At 40.0% G+C, this 15,369-nt stretch overlaps 2 protein-coding genes across 3 annotated transcripts in view; both read right to left on the bottom strand.

Annotated features, from left to right (window-relative positions):
* Positions 1–9,035, bottom strand: part of LOC128873410 (uncharacterized) — a 62,986-nt gene extending 53,951 nt beyond the window's left edge. The window contains exon 1 of the mRNA XM_054116982.1: positions 6,784–9,035. The gene's annotated coding sequence lies outside the window, so the exon portion shown is untranslated. The remainder of the gene's footprint in view (positions 1–6,783) is intronic.
* A 1,412-nt stretch (positions 9,036–10,447) lies between these two features.
* LOC128873329 (forkhead box protein J1-A-like) lies at positions 10,448–14,353 on the bottom strand. 2 transcript variants are annotated; one of them, XM_054116842.1, is made up of 4 exons: positions 14,271–14,353; positions 12,336–12,618; positions 11,947–12,125; positions 10,448–11,713 (listed from the first exon to the last, which is right to left on the bottom strand). In XM_054116842.1, the coding sequence occupies exons 2-4, from the start codon at positions 12,571–12,573 to the stop codon at positions 11,291–11,293; spliced, it is 840 nt and encodes a 279-aa protein (XP_053972817.1). In that variant the 5' UTR covers positions 12,574–12,618; positions 14,271–14,353; the 3' UTR covers positions 10,448–11,290. The 2 variants fall into 2 exon arrangements, with proteins under 2 accessions (XP_053972817.1, XP_053972818.1); XM_054116843.1 differs by lacking the exon at positions 14,271–14,353 and adding an exon at positions 14,156–14,249.
* Positions 14,354–15,369: the final 1,016 nt, after the last annotated feature.

Here is a 15,369-nt window from a genome sequence, read left to right as displayed (position 1 = left end):
GAGATAATTTTATATATCACTCGTCGACAGTAAAAATTCTGTGAAAGAAATATCATATATTTCGTTGTATAGCCGGTAGATCCCAATAGAAAATTCTTATTGATATTAAAATTCTTTGACGGCGATAAAAAGCATAGAAATATTAATTCTGTCCGTTTCTGAGAGGATAATTTTCATTTGAAAACATCGTAGTTAATCGATCTTCCTGATTAACTGTACCATGATCTCGTCCTTCATTCGTGACTTGAAATTACCTTATCACTTACGTTCCTCTAATATGAAGGTCTGACATGCATCGTTATCGATACCAGGCTGTACAAGTTATGAATAAAAAATTAGGACGCGCTCTGTCGAATCATCGATCTTACGTCCAAACGTAACAGGGGGCTTTAGACTGGTATTTTTCAACGTAATCCTCGGGAAGTACGATCTCTGGTACAACACAAATTGCCTGTCGTGTAGTATACCTTTTGCTGAGCTTAGATACATCGGAAGAAATTAGACAATAATATTTACCATCTCAATAATTATCATTACTCACGGAACGATACCAAATTACATCAAAAAATTATAAAATTATATCCGCGCCATTTACGGGTCTCGTGATTAACGGATAGATGATTGGACCGAGAACATAATGGTTACGCGAAATGTCGTGTAAGGATGTGAAACGACGAAGGAAATCGAAAAGTTGTGATTCTTGGGAGAACGTAGCGTTTGCTACGACGGAACGTCCACCTCTGAAGCGCAAAACAGCGCAAACGATATTTATCCGCGCACTCTTTGTTAAGCCAGCTGCGCCCATTTCGCGAACACGTACACACACATGGGTTTTGTATATACGAGTACAGCTGGTACAAGGTTGCATACCTAAAACGTGCTCCGCGTCATAAGCTCCCAGTCTACTGCACCGCGTTTTAACTGCTCCCACCCTGCACATCTGGATGTATACGTGGACATCGGGGTTAAGTAGCGTGCTGGAAAAATTTTTCATGCCAAACTTTCTTGCCACTTAGCGATCCAGATCTATCCGCGGGATTTACACGCGGTCGATGAAGTAGAGCTATGTCGCGTCGGGGTCAGTGCTAGGGGTCAATTCACCTCGGCAGGAGTTGGGTCTTAAAAGTAAAAGTAATCTATTGATGAACGAATGTTGGTATTAAAATCCACTCACGCTTTTAAATTTTTGCTAAAAACATGAAAAATATTAAAAATTTCGAGTGATTTATTTTCACGTTTTCTTTACGGGAACCTTTTACGAGAACTTTCGATCTCTACTTTAAAAAATTAGCTTATTCTATTATATAGCGAATCGCTTTTAATTTTTTTTTTTTTTTCTCTTCTAGATACATTCAGTGAAAATATTTGCAGCTCGTAACAGTATATCGTACACCATAATTTCCCGCATTTAAATATTTAACGAGTTTCGATAGCAATTCGTTTCGACTGATCGCGAATCGAGCTGAACAAACAGCAACGAGCAATTCATCGTATCGAGTGTTGGAAATAACGAATATTTTTTTTCTGTAATTTCATTCGGCAATGCTTCGTCCTATTAACGTTAGACTGGAATAATGATTTTCGTCGTGACAAATGTTCGAACCTATTATTTTTCGAGCAACAAACGTTCAGTATGGATTACATTATCCATTATTATTAAGAAATTGTTACACTTCGTTGACCCGTTAGGATCAGCGTTCCCAAAGCTTCGTTTAAATATAGAAGTGTCCATAGACACGCTTTGCATACAAATTGAGGGAGGATAATTTTGAAATATCGAGCAAGCTATTATTTAATCGTTGCTAATGACCTTGCAGTCGATGCGACGTAAAGCCTCTACTTAAAAAAGAAGCTATTATTTAGTTCAACGTCTTCACGTGCACGTTTTTGCAGTATTGCAATAGTAATATTTAATATATCTGAAATTATTTAATATTATTAATTATATAATACTTATGTAATATCAACTATTTTTCTTCTAAATCGTGATTTTTGTTCGAATTAGATATATTTGTCTGTCTTTGGATTTGGGTAAATTCGGTTGAAATATTTATAGGTTCTATAGATCACGCTATAACGGAGCCGAAGCGTTGTTAAATAAATAATGACTTGCTTTAGATTGTGAAATTATCATAGCTTAAATATAGAAGGCCGGTTTTAATAATTTGCCACGTGCAGGAGATGAACATCACGTATCCAGTTCCGTTATTGCAGTTGTGTGAATATCAAATTTGCATTATCTAGCTGCCAGACTAGCGCAAGACTGCAGACAAATGTCTAAATATTTCTCCCTGTGTTCATCACATTGCGAAGTCATTATTATTACAAAGAATAGTATTCCTAGAATATTATACTAACATAGACTAACATTAATTCTAAACAAACTAAATAATACTTCTTACACGAAAACTGCTGATAAGTCGTCCAGATTGATGGTAATATCAACCTAATATCACCGTTTATCAAAGATTCCTGAACTTCTCCACCCGATTCCACAGTAATTTTGTTACCCCGACCCAATAAGAAAGAAAAAGCGAAATGCAGTTTTCCTCGAGGTGGAACGAGGTCTTAAATTCGTCTATTACCGACGCTTTTACTTTACTTCAACCCGCGCAGGACCAAGGCCGGTATTTTTCGTAAATATTCCGTAATTTTCCAAGCGACACGACCAAACAGCCATGCATCTCTCCTCTTTTGTGAATCGCAGCTGCATGCGAACGAGCCTGAGCGAGACGTCACGCGACGGTTCTCCCGGGGATGAGACGGATTTTCTTCTTTTTAAAATCATTTAGGTCGCGGCTCGACAGCGACGTACTCATGCTGACGAGATATCGAGTTCAAACGACCCTTGAGCTCAAACGTTCGTCGATCTACCCTCCGATGAGTGTACACAAGGCAGACAGGCGAAACAAAAACCGGTTTTCAAATCACGAATCGGCTTTATGCCACGCCCGATCGAGTTTGAAATTTAATCAGCGTACATGGAATACTCTCTCTCTCTCTCTCTATATATATATATATGTGCCCCGTTGTTTTGCATTTAAATCGAACCTTATTTCGAAGAATGTTATTACGTTCCGTGTAACCGAACCAACCTCTACATTTAATTCGAATATTTCAGAAGCTTCCCTGCATCATAATGTACAACCACCTATTGCAATAACATTAATCCTGCACCAAGCAACCATCGAATTCGGTTTAAATAATCTGTAAGCCCCCCTCGCATCATGAAATTAATTATGCCAGCATACGCAGCCAAATATCCCAGCACCATCCAGGTTCCAATTGTGCTTCCTCAAGTAACGTCAAGTTCGCGAAAGAGGACTGCAGAATGCTAATAAGTAGGAGGCGCGGTAGCCGTGCTTTGCGGGGCGCGTGAAGGCAATTAAATTAAAAAATTAAGCACGGGTTATATCTCACGCCGCGTCGTAATTAGGCAAGGTACAACATCGCGTCTTGCTTGCTTTAAGGTCAGAAAGTTTCGCGTGCGTTCCCTCTTTTCTCTTTTTTTGTTTTCTCTCTCTCTCTCTCTTGAATATCGATCCCATCTTTTCGTCGAGCGGTAAACTCCACTATTCCGCAAGACGTGTGCTTACCTTTCGGCTCTCGGTTTTCCAAGTTCATTGATCGAGATAGAGGTGATCCTCGAACGGTGCCAAGATGGAAATGAAACTACGAGATGGAAGAAATCTGGAGAAGGTTTGGAACGGGAGCGCGGTGGGCAGAAAAGATCCAGACGCGATCATCCGTCGCGACAAACTTCCCTAATGACTCCGCCACGCGAAAGTAACGCGCAATTAACGAGACGACGTTCTCGGCACCATTTCGTCACATAGCGAATGAACATCGGTTTAATGTCGCCTTCTGGGGAATATTTGCTATTTGCACGCCCCCGTTATATTGTCATTAAGGGAAGAAACCATCTTGAACAGGTGAAAATCATAAGTAATTATCTCTCATATTATTATTTTATTTAAAGAGTCTAAACAAAAATTATTTTTGTATTGTTCCTTCAATAGAAATGATAATAATGTGGTTTATGGAAAACTGTCGCGACGTATTGGTTCCTGTTAATTTATTCATGCGTTCAGCGTTACATCAACTATAGCATATAGATGGTTATTTAGCGACAATGGTTCAATACTCCAAGTAGAGGGGCATAATGTGAATCAAGTACTATTGAAAATCATTGTACCTTTCAAAAACAATATTATCTGACGAATGTTGCTACTGTCATTGAAATTCTCGCTTGGGTTGATTACAATTGATATTAATTTTGGGATTCAGAGTATTTGATGGTGTTAAGCATTTTCGATACGCAAATTGTCAATTGCATTCGTCAGAAATCGAAGGACTCAATTTATTAATTAAATCTGTAAAAATATGAATTTGTCCGAATATATAATTCTAGTAATAACAGAGGATTACTTCGACAAGTAGCGGCTCGTGGTCTTCTTTCATCCGAATCGATTCGATATGCACATTAGCCTTATTAATGTATACCTTGAACTTCACTTTCAGGAATTGTTACAAACAGTCTTCGTACTTCCATGAAATATTCTTTGCAACATCGAAAGAAAACGAACTATCCCGCGCGATGATTCGATTTTTATCGACGTTAATAATAGATGCGACTCGATACTTTCGCGAGAAACGTCCAAGGAAATACAATTTGCGCGTCGATCGTTTAAATATTTCATCAAGAAATCTCCACTTCTTTCACGAAGTATTATCCGCTATCACTGAGTAAACGTTCAAGATTTCATGAAAATTTCACGAACCATAGTCACGCTCGAAAGTCTGCAAATATACAACAAACGCGTTCGCGTCAATGTGACCTCGAACGTTTCCGCTGCTGGGAAAAGTCACGATCGCGTCTTAGGGATCCAGAAAGCCGCGAAAAACGCGTCGAAAGACGTGTTGCTGTTCGATGATGAAAACCAGTCAGAGATGAGTAAAATTCTTAGCCAGGTACAAGTTTCGAGTAGAGAATAAAAGTCGAACGAAAGTTCATCCCCTAGTCACGGAATGGAAAATAGAATTAAAATGATAGAATGCAATGTATCACAACGAATGCAAGTTTCCTTCTCTAGTATTTGAAATTTGCGACAAAAAATAAAGGTTCACGAAGGTAAAATTTGCACAGAGGTTCTGCCTTCTTTATTTCTTATTAAAAATTTCAAAGCTCGAGCGTGTCCGTAGCTTCTTCAATAAATAAAAAGACACCTTATTTTCTGACATGGTATTCGAAAATACCAAAAACAGAACCTTTTTAAATCGAGTAGTCTCCGCGAATAAATCGCTGCGGGTCGCTTCCTTTATCAATTATTCCAAAGAAAGCCTCAGCGGCGTTCGAGAATCAGCCAGGCCTCGTCGAGGCGCTCTTACCGACCGACTCGCGCACGAAAAGAAGAATATTCGCCACGAGGTCACGTCGCACCCCCTTTTCCATCCCGTTACATTGTGCGCATTTACGTACGTGCGCGTGTCGCGTCGCGTCCCGTAATCACCCCATTTCACGGTTAATCAGCCGAGAGGCCGGAAGAACGGGGATGGCCAGGCTGATGAAGAGAGGAAGACAAGGGAACGAGATCCGTAGACGTGAGAAAGACACAGAAAAAGAGGCCATCGATACGAAAAAGTGGTGGCAAACAGACACGAAGCTAAATGAGGGGACTTGGTAATGTCTACGCCAGGGGTCATCGAAAGCTGTATATATTGTATATCGTTACAGATGCAGCAAGGGGTAACAAATCAAAATTTGAGACAACGAGGTAGTTGGAGTTGACATGATTGAGGTACTGGTGATGTCTGCACCAGGGGTCATAGGCGGTGTATATATGGATATTGCGGTTACGTTGGAGAACAAGAGATGAAATGTTGTAAAAGGCAGAGAATAGAAGGCTATTGATATAATAGATTGGTAAGAAATTTAATTTTGGGACGAAGACGCGATTGGTGCACTCGTGATGTCTGCACCGGGCCATAGAAAGGATAAGATGCATGGGATGTTGGAGATTTATTGGTGTACAGTGGATATTTCGTCCAAGTAGTCGGCAGATCGACACGTCTGGAGGTTTTGTCTTCCTTTTCTTTGAAAAATAGCACGATGGCCCAATAATTAATCAATGTTAATATTAATACATAGATCACCTTCGATCGAACATTGGAAAATGGGGTCCTAGATAAAGGAATAGGTACCAAATTGAAATCTGAGATCAAGACATCACTGATGCATTTCGCAAGCGGTCATGGAAGTACACATGGGTACTGTGGGGTACTGTGGTTCCAGTACAAGGGCATGAGACAAACTAACGCGGAACGACGAAGAAAAGGAGGGCACAGATACAGCAAACCGTAACAAACCGAACTTGAAGACAAAAACATAATTAGAGCACTAGTGATGTCCGCACCAGGGGCCACAAGGAACTATACACATCGCTATTAAATACCAGAGAAAGAGGCAAACTGGCGCAGGAAGGAACACAGACACGGGAAAAGAGGCCACGGTTACGAAAAGAGGTGCCAAATTGCACCCGAGCCAAGGCGGGCGAAAAGACCAATACTCTCTGTCCCTAATGACCAACGGTACATCCGAATATCGCGGTTAAGCACAGATCGTTCAAACCGACATAGGAACCAAAGAGACCAATGGACCGTGGTCGCACACATACAAACATAACAGATCAAACCCCCCCGAGAAACGTGAAATCGCGACGTCCGCAGTGGCCACTGTATATCCGAATAATCGCGGTTAAGTAGATGATAATACCAATATCGCACCTGATCAATTAAGCTGGTAATCACGGCGAAATCACTGGGCCAGGGGTACCGGCACGCGTTTCCACCCCTTTCACGCCGATTATCTCGTGCACGGTCCGTCGTTCGATCCTGGGTTCCCCTCCGCGAGCAGCAGGGCTGGCCACATTTTCTTTTATCGCTCGTTACGCTCGCGACGGATTGATATAAACAGGTGGAGCCTGTCCCGAGGGAACAGTCCGCCGGGAAGGATGACCAGCACGGGGTCGCGACGAGCCTTCGACCCTCGCGAGTCTCGCTCCTCGCACGACTGACTGCGAAGCCTAGAATCGAGGCTTGCTTGCACATCCCTCTAACCCTCCCTCTTCCTCCTTGCTACCGACGTGGAAATAGAGAGGGGGTTTCTACCCCTAAGTGGCGCCACGAGCTTGCAAAAGCTCGCCCCTCCGACGGTTCGCTCTCGCGCTACCCCACCATCGAGCGCTGCTCTTATCTACGGGGTGGCGCGCGCGGTTAAGCTCTGGCATTTCGGGATCTCGTCCAGCACACGGTTAGGGATTCGGTGGTAGGTCGACCTGGCGGTTTTAATTTTGCTTCGCGGCCGTGCCACGCGCTCGTGGAATCTTCGTTTCGAACTCTGACGGCTGAGGTATTTCTTTTTTTTTTCTTTTTCGATGTCGCTCGCGCGGGGTTCGTTAATTAATTTTTCCGAAAGAATCGGGTTTCGAGGAGTGGGTTTCCGGTTCGGGGATCCGCGGAAAGCGCGAACGTTTCTCGGTTTTCTCGGGGCGGAGGGGGGATGAAAGAGGAGTCTGTTTTTATCGTAACCTTCTATTTAGAAGGGTTTTTATAGTCTGGAGCGTTGATTTTTGAGGTATTCTTTACAATTTTTTTTTTTTTTTTTTTAAATGCGTAAGTCTTAAAAGTTGTTGTAGTTTTATTCATATATGTATATCTTTTCATTGTTTAATTGATTTTTTTTTTAAATTGTGGATTGAAATACTCCCTTAATACGATATATTCTTCGAAAAGCTTCATCATATATTTAATTTATTGATTCTTCGATAGAATACTCTTCCAGCTATTTTGATCGTGCGGTCAGCTTAATATTTCACGCTTGCTACGTTTTCGAACGATAAATCTTTATTTTATTTTCAGTGGGCTAGTGTTGATGGTGGTTTCAATTCTGCTTTCTGGGGAAGACTTTAACCTCCTTTAAGGTTTTCGACCTTTCGCAAAACGTTTATTTTACTCGTTGCTTTTAGTGTGATCTTTGTTTCACACTTTACGGTTTCGTACGCTTTCGAGAAATAATTCGTTCATAAATGTTCAACAGAATCTGCCAAGGAATGTAAAACTATAAAGTATAATACAGCGTATCTTAAATGTTCATTGAAAATAGTAAGTGTCCACATATTTATGAGCAGGGTTGTGCCTATTCAAGGCAAAGCTCAGTAATGAAATTGTGTGTGTGGTCATGTGGGGCCTCCGCCTTATTTTTTGTCTTTCCATTTCATTCAGCCTCCTTCGACGTGTTCCTTTCTCTCGGCTCTTTCTTCCAGGAGCAACCACCTGTAACCCCCCGGAGACAGACGTTCGTTTCAAACTGCACGCCCTCCCGTTCTATCTTCCCTCAGCCACCCCTTTAAACTTACCCTTGACGGCCTTTCTCGCTCTTCACCTGATCGACTCGATCGCCAATCGTGCCAAACGATCCGTCAAAGGACGACGCTTCGATTGCCAAACGGACCGATTTACGTCAAAGTACACAGGACACTTTCGAAATATTTTTATGTAACTGATTTTTTTTACTGATCGTTACTGATAATTTGCGAACTGGTCCTCGGGTATCGTAGGAATTATTTCGAAGCTACTCTGAGTTCGGTATCTTTCTCCGCTTTGGATCTTTGATTCAAATTCTGCAAGCTCCCTTCCGTGGATTTCAGCAAACCTTCCATCAATTTCTCTCGGCGGTCCGTCAAAATAGCTCGTGATAGGTTTTCGTGTGTTTTTATCACGTTTATTTGTTATCGTGTATCTTTATTATCGTTCCTGTCGTCGTCGTGTTCTGAAAATAAGAGACTTGATTTTTTTTCTTTGACGCTAACGGTTAGTGGATTTTTTTATTTGAATATTTAACAGTTCTCAGATTGAAGAAACTAAATAAAATTAAGTAACGCCGTACATTTAGAGCTCTATATAACGCAAGTTGTCATCGTTAAAATTTCTGGTGCAAGTCATTAGCGAATGAAAGCTTATACGTTATCGAACAGCCATATCGCGTTTCGACTGGTAACGAAAGTACGAATTGCAATTAAACAAAACTAGAATTTCGAATAAACGGTAGATGTTCGCGTGTTAGAAAATCGTAAATAGGATTTATTAATTAATGTAGATAGAAATGCTGTTTCCAACATTTCCAGAACGAACATTTTTCCAAAGTTTGGTCAAACTTATACGCGCACATGTTTTATTCGCATGCCTCGCGAAAACCACCAATTCCACCGAAGTTTTCTTGATTGACAGCCCCATTACTCGTTCCAAAGCTTCAAAGTATATATGAGCACCAAACCCAGTCGAAACAAAGACTACGATATTTCGGTTTCCTCTTGGTTTTCGATCCGTTCGTGCTACGGTTGCCGTTAAATCGAGAGAGAGAAATCCGATAAAAGTCGCAATAAAAAGTGCTTGATTCAGCACGCATACAAAAATTGGAAAAATTCTGATCTGGTGCATCGCTACGTTATCTCGGCGAATCTATAGTTTCGACCATTGTATCGCAGATAAAACCGCGAAACAGAAATCTCATTTTCAATGAAATGTATTTTCAGCAATGATTTCAGTTGATTTTAACGAATAATATTACATCTCTTTGAAAGATTTTTCAACGTAATTGAATTTAATGCATTTTTAATTTTCAACAACGCATTTGTTTTATTGAATTCTGTATAAAAAAATGTAACTTTCTATCTGTTCATTCTTTAAAGCCCATACGTCCTCTTTCATTCGATACCCACTTGCTTCGTATATTCTGTGAAATTCGTGTATTGTAGGAAGGAAAATAAAAGTTTAGACTTATTCTAAACTTTCACTTAAACGAACATGTAATAAGTATTGTATATTCAAAAAAGTAATTATTGTTTCCTTTGGGGGAAATTACCATAATACTGGTTGGTAATACAGGAATACCTTGATAATACTGTATTTATCAATACTCAATCATGTAAGAAACTTCCATTTCTTTACATGTTTCCCACATATGGTACATGCACTTACGATGGTTGTATTTAAATGAAGAGGTCGCTGTGAAATCATTGATTCTTTTACAGGGTCGGTATTTCAGTTCACGCTGTCGATTCCTGTAAAATGAAATCAAATCCTTAGAAAACGCATGCGCACCCAGAATGATGTAGAATGATATTTTCGCGCATGCCCGTTAGAAATGGTGTACTTCTGTACGAACTGCTTAGGCATAAAGTTCTCACTATTGATTAAATATATTCTTTGTTTCTAGTTTTATTCTCAGATTAAACGCATTCATTGATAAACATGCGCAGCTCAAAAGACGGACACGTACATTAGTATTGCCAATCGTGTTGGCATTACAGTTCAACTAACTGAAACTCAATGCAAAAGTATAATTCTATCGCTCGTGTCTGGATAACTAAAATACAGTATGTATATTTGTTCTGTTATCTTGTCATAATTATTTTATTGTGAATACAAATATACATGCTTGATAATATTATTAATTCACTGTGTAAAATTCAAATTCTATTCTATCGTAATATATTACACATGTATACGTAATTCATAATAGATTGGTGTTTCGAAGCAAATAAGTATATAAACGCTAATCAATCGGTATATATCGACGATATATTATCCCCATTAATTCTCAACTTAGGTAATGCAATATTTAACAAATCGTTAATTTTACAAACTAGATAGAAGTACTTGTATACGTATGTACTTTTTCTTTCGTTTACGCAAAATCACAATTTGCAGCGATCAGAATAAATTGTGTACTTTGTGTCCATTAATTGCAGACCTGGGCACTTTCGGAATTATACTATTTCAAATAAAATAAATAATGATATATATTATCAAATAAATCTTTACCGTTTTTCAAAATTAGTTAAACTATTTAACGAACGTTACTTCGAGTTTTTTTGTTAAATTCGAAATGAAAAAATAACGGAATAATTCATTACTCGAAATAGCTATTACTTTCATTCCAAAAGAAATTATCGCGAATACTTTTGTTGCTTCTCACTTTCGTGTCAATTAAAATTTGCCCATGTCCGATTAATCGATAACTCTCTCAATTGTGTAACATCGAAATCTCAGACTGCATACAAATACAAAGGTCACACGAGTACATATGTACTTAAATCCGTCTTGCGTTCGCGACGGTGATCGAAAACGCGTAAACTACGAGACTATACCAATTCGATATCAATACTTGGTATTTTCGTTAAAAAATATTTTCCGAGCTCATGTAAAAAAAGAAAAAAAGTATCGATTAATTTTAAAGAGTATCAAGTAGGGAGTCTAGGAGATCCAGCTGATTCTCGTCCCAGCCCGCGGTGGCGATTAGCAAACCGGTTAGATCGTCTTCGCTTAAACTAACTTGCGTGGAATCGGGAATTTCTGAAAGACAGTCTGAAATTGGAGGCGATACGCTGCTAGGCGGAGTCTCGTAGAGCGTCGATAAACAGCTGATCGCCGGCGCACAATTATTTTGTCCATTGTTTATTATCATCGTCGTCACCGGGGTTTGCTTCTTCGATCCACGGATTCGTTGAGATATCGTCGCGCGTCGTTTTGATTTCCTGCCTTCTTCCATTCTTTCTAAATCTAACTTCCAGAAACCACCCTTTCCTGGTTCGTCCTTCGAGCGTGGCAGCTTCACGAAACACTTGTTCAGTGATAGATTGTGGCGGATAGAGTTCTATTCGAAAGTAACGTTTGAGTTAGCGATTATTGATTAGGCACGTGTGATCGACGAAGAGTTATCGTTAAAGGTGTGTAGCACTGGTTGCCTGCTATTAGGCGCGAGGAAGATGCTCCCGATAGCTGACAACCAGAATTGCAGAGCGACTGACGGATCGCGTCTAATTTACCCTAATAATTTTTTAATCTAGCATCGTAGATACCGGAATATTATTACTTGAAGCATCGTACCTGCCATGCCGGATCGGCGTACTTGTAAAATAGAAAGTTCTCTCGAATCCATGCGTAGATGTTCGAGAGGGATACTTTATTGTTGTTCGCACGCATCGCCAAACATATGATCGTAGCGTAGGAGAATGGTGGTTTTGCGTCGGGGTCGCTCCGATACTTCTCAGCATTTTCAGCTAGATCTTTGCAAACAAAAGTTACATTGAAAATTAGTTTGAGCCGTAATAGATTTTTTTAAATGAAACAATGATGTTTCGCGCGTTTAAGCTAACTTCTCCCTTAATAAATGAATTCTGAAAATCTTCAACGGTGAAAATTAAGGAAACAAAATTAACTGTAATATATTTAACATTGACAAAGCTACGAAACACTCGCGAATGGATAATTGTTACCTAATTCTGCCTTAATTAGAGGCGATAGTTTTTTCCTCGCTTGTCTGGTCACAGGGGGCGGCGATGGAGAACAGGGTGGCGTTGGTAAATTAGAAGCACTCGTAATATCGAGCGATTGCAACCACGTAAGACTCGTCAATTCCGCTTCGACACCGTAGTCCTCGCTGTGCATATTCTCCCTGATAACTGACGAATCGCAATCCGTTGGTATCTCGATGTCAATCACCTCTCCCTTCATTTTCGTTATTTCTCATCACATAAATACGCAACACGTGGAAAAAACCTGCAGAGAAGCAACGAAATATGAAGCAACCCGCGCGACGCACTGTTACGCGTAAAAAAGACAAGCTACCAAGCAATCACGTTAGTGAAACTTCCTTCGCGAAAACCTAGCTTAACCCTTAAAGGTGTCGTGACCTTTTAAATACGCAAATTGCGTCGCGTCTACCGCCTTTCCAAGAACAATAAAACATTTTAACCTCTTGAGAGACGAATTTTAAATAGATTTTCCTTTTCTTTCTCCAATCGAATATACTCAAAGCAATATTGTATCAGTATATCGATTTTAATAGATGATCCCACTTGTTTTAATACAAAAACTCATTCGATCTATATAAACGTAACTATTAAACGTAAAATGTTGGGAGTAGTTGTAAATGGCAGAAACAACGCAAAAAAGATGTACGATGCAGGTAGACTATTATGATGGCCGGTGCGGCGATAAATGGACGATAAAGAAACACAGCTTTTGCGTCTATTACAAATGTTTGCACGACGTTACTTCATGAAAATATAAAATTGTTTGGTTAGTACATACAAACATTTCTTTATTTATATTTCCAAAACTATCAACCTTACAATTCAGGTTCTCCTCGGTGGCTTACGCAATTACGTGTATGTACTTTGATCATATCTAATAATTCTCCATTATTATTATTTGATAGACACTATCGATTGTTACCATCGGGTCGAAGGCTTTGTGAAACACAAATGAAATCATGCTTGTACCGTTTTGCTTATAATGTTTGCTATTCCGAAAGAAACAATTCACAGAAATAAAACGGTTTTTGAAGTCCGATTCGAATTCATTTTAATGAAGAAAAAATGGAAGTGACGTTTAACGGAGGTTTGCAACGCGTGTAAAAGTTAGCGGAATTTTTTCCCAGACTTGGTCTCATTGATCGATAAAAAAAATTGCTGCATCGAATTTCAACACTCCGCGTATGTAAAGTCCAAGTTCTAAAGTCGATGTACAATATCGTGAATCACACGAAGGAAGGTATCGTAATCGAGTCCTTAGGAAATGATTGCTAAAGTTTTGGAGAATGTTCGATTACTTGTCGAATAGTGTAGGTAATAATAAAAAGAATGCTCAATGGTGGAAATAAATACAATAAAAATTGAAATGAAGGATTCACTCGCGTATCGGTCGAATTTATTTAACACTAAACCTATCACGTCCGAACAAATGACAGTATTCACATTTTTGCGTAGTTTCTTATATAAAATATATATAAAATACCCTACAATTGTTTCGTGGATTATTAAATTAGGTAACAAGTGAAACACATTTATGCGTTCAATTGTAAAGGGTGTCTTTAAAATAGGTGCAAATAAAATGTCGGTAGGCTTAGGGTTGAAACTCGAGTCGAAACCCTTTGGTGGTCAATGTTTTCGAGGAAAATGTAACTTTTTTGTTTCGAGTATATTCAGTAACAAAAGAATACTTGCTGATGGAAATAAACACACTAAAAAGTGATCCCGAAACCTCCCCCACGCGCATCGATTATGAAATTCCCCGAATTCCTCTAATACTCAACGATTCTACGCCTTTCGGGGACCAATGCTTCCGACGTGAATTTAATTTTCCCCTTTTCAGTATATTTACACAATGCTCGACGATATACACTGTCACGATTTGTCGTATATACATACGTTTTCACTGGCGTACACCGTAAAGTGTCTAAACCGCATGATCGTTCGAATGAAACTAGTAGTACATGGTAGCTGGAACCCTGATAATCCCCCACTTTGAATGTTGTTTCTTGCCGTGAACCATTGGTCGTGGTTGCCGCGCCGGACAGGTGTTGGCTCCCTTTTGCAGGTGGACCATATGTACGTACGTGCTGTTTAAACCTACGGTTCCAGTCCCTCTTCTAATTTCTCGGACAGTAAACACGGGGAAAATTCGCCCTCGTGTTTCTTATTCGTGGTGCACTCACCCCTTGTGCACTACGTCTTCGCTTTTCGTTCTCTGACTTTCCTGCCGATTGATACCAATAGATAAACGGAATAATAAAAATTCTGTTTCCTTTCAGACCTTACGATAACATACATATAATGTTTAGAAGTCGATAATTGTCTGATGTACAGGCCCTGGCAAAAAGATACGTTACCCTGGTTTTCATGGTTTTAACGGTTGAATGAATGTATAGAATTAAAAATGTTACTGTACATACGTGAATATAAGACTTATATATTTCAAGGGTAAAGGTTTATCTGAATGTAAATTAACATATTTCTTATAAAAGATTGGTTTACTATCGGTAGAGTGGTCGTAAACGATGAAATGATAGGAGAACTTCTGCGTTCCTCCCTGTAACTCTATTGTATTCGGCCGAGTTAAGGAGATATACCTCCCCTGGATGTTGCAGGGATCGTAGCGCAGATTAGCATGGGGCCCCTTGGTCTGTGGGCCCCTCGGACAAGTGCCCAAAGTGGCCACATATATTAAGACGGCCCTGTTTGGGCGGAATAGTGATTGCCGTATCATAAACCCCCCGACAGCGCGACGCTCGGAATCGACCGTTCCAGATGCGCAACCCTCTGGGCCCGACTTCCCTGTGACCTTACACGTCAGGGTTCGGCACCCCCTCGCGTGACTAGATGGGCGGGAGTTGCAGCCTCGATAGAATCCCCACGAGAAGAATTCACCTGGTCAAGTGGCTCTGATTCGCTCATTAAGTCACCGCCCCCCTCGACCCAATATCATATTTTAGTTGGGGTCCGAACCTGCAGACACCATCGAGACACA

Source organism: Hylaeus volcanicus, chromosome 3, assembly GCF_026283585.1.
Source record: "Hylaeus volcanicus isolate JK05 chromosome 3, UHH_iyHylVolc1.0_haploid, whole genome shotgun sequence".
Lineage (NCBI taxonomy): Eukaryota > Metazoa > Arthropoda > Insecta > Hymenoptera > Colletidae > Hylaeus > Hylaeus volcanicus.
Note: the sequence above shows the minus strand (reverse complement) of the source record. Positions and strands in the feature narration are given on the sequence as shown.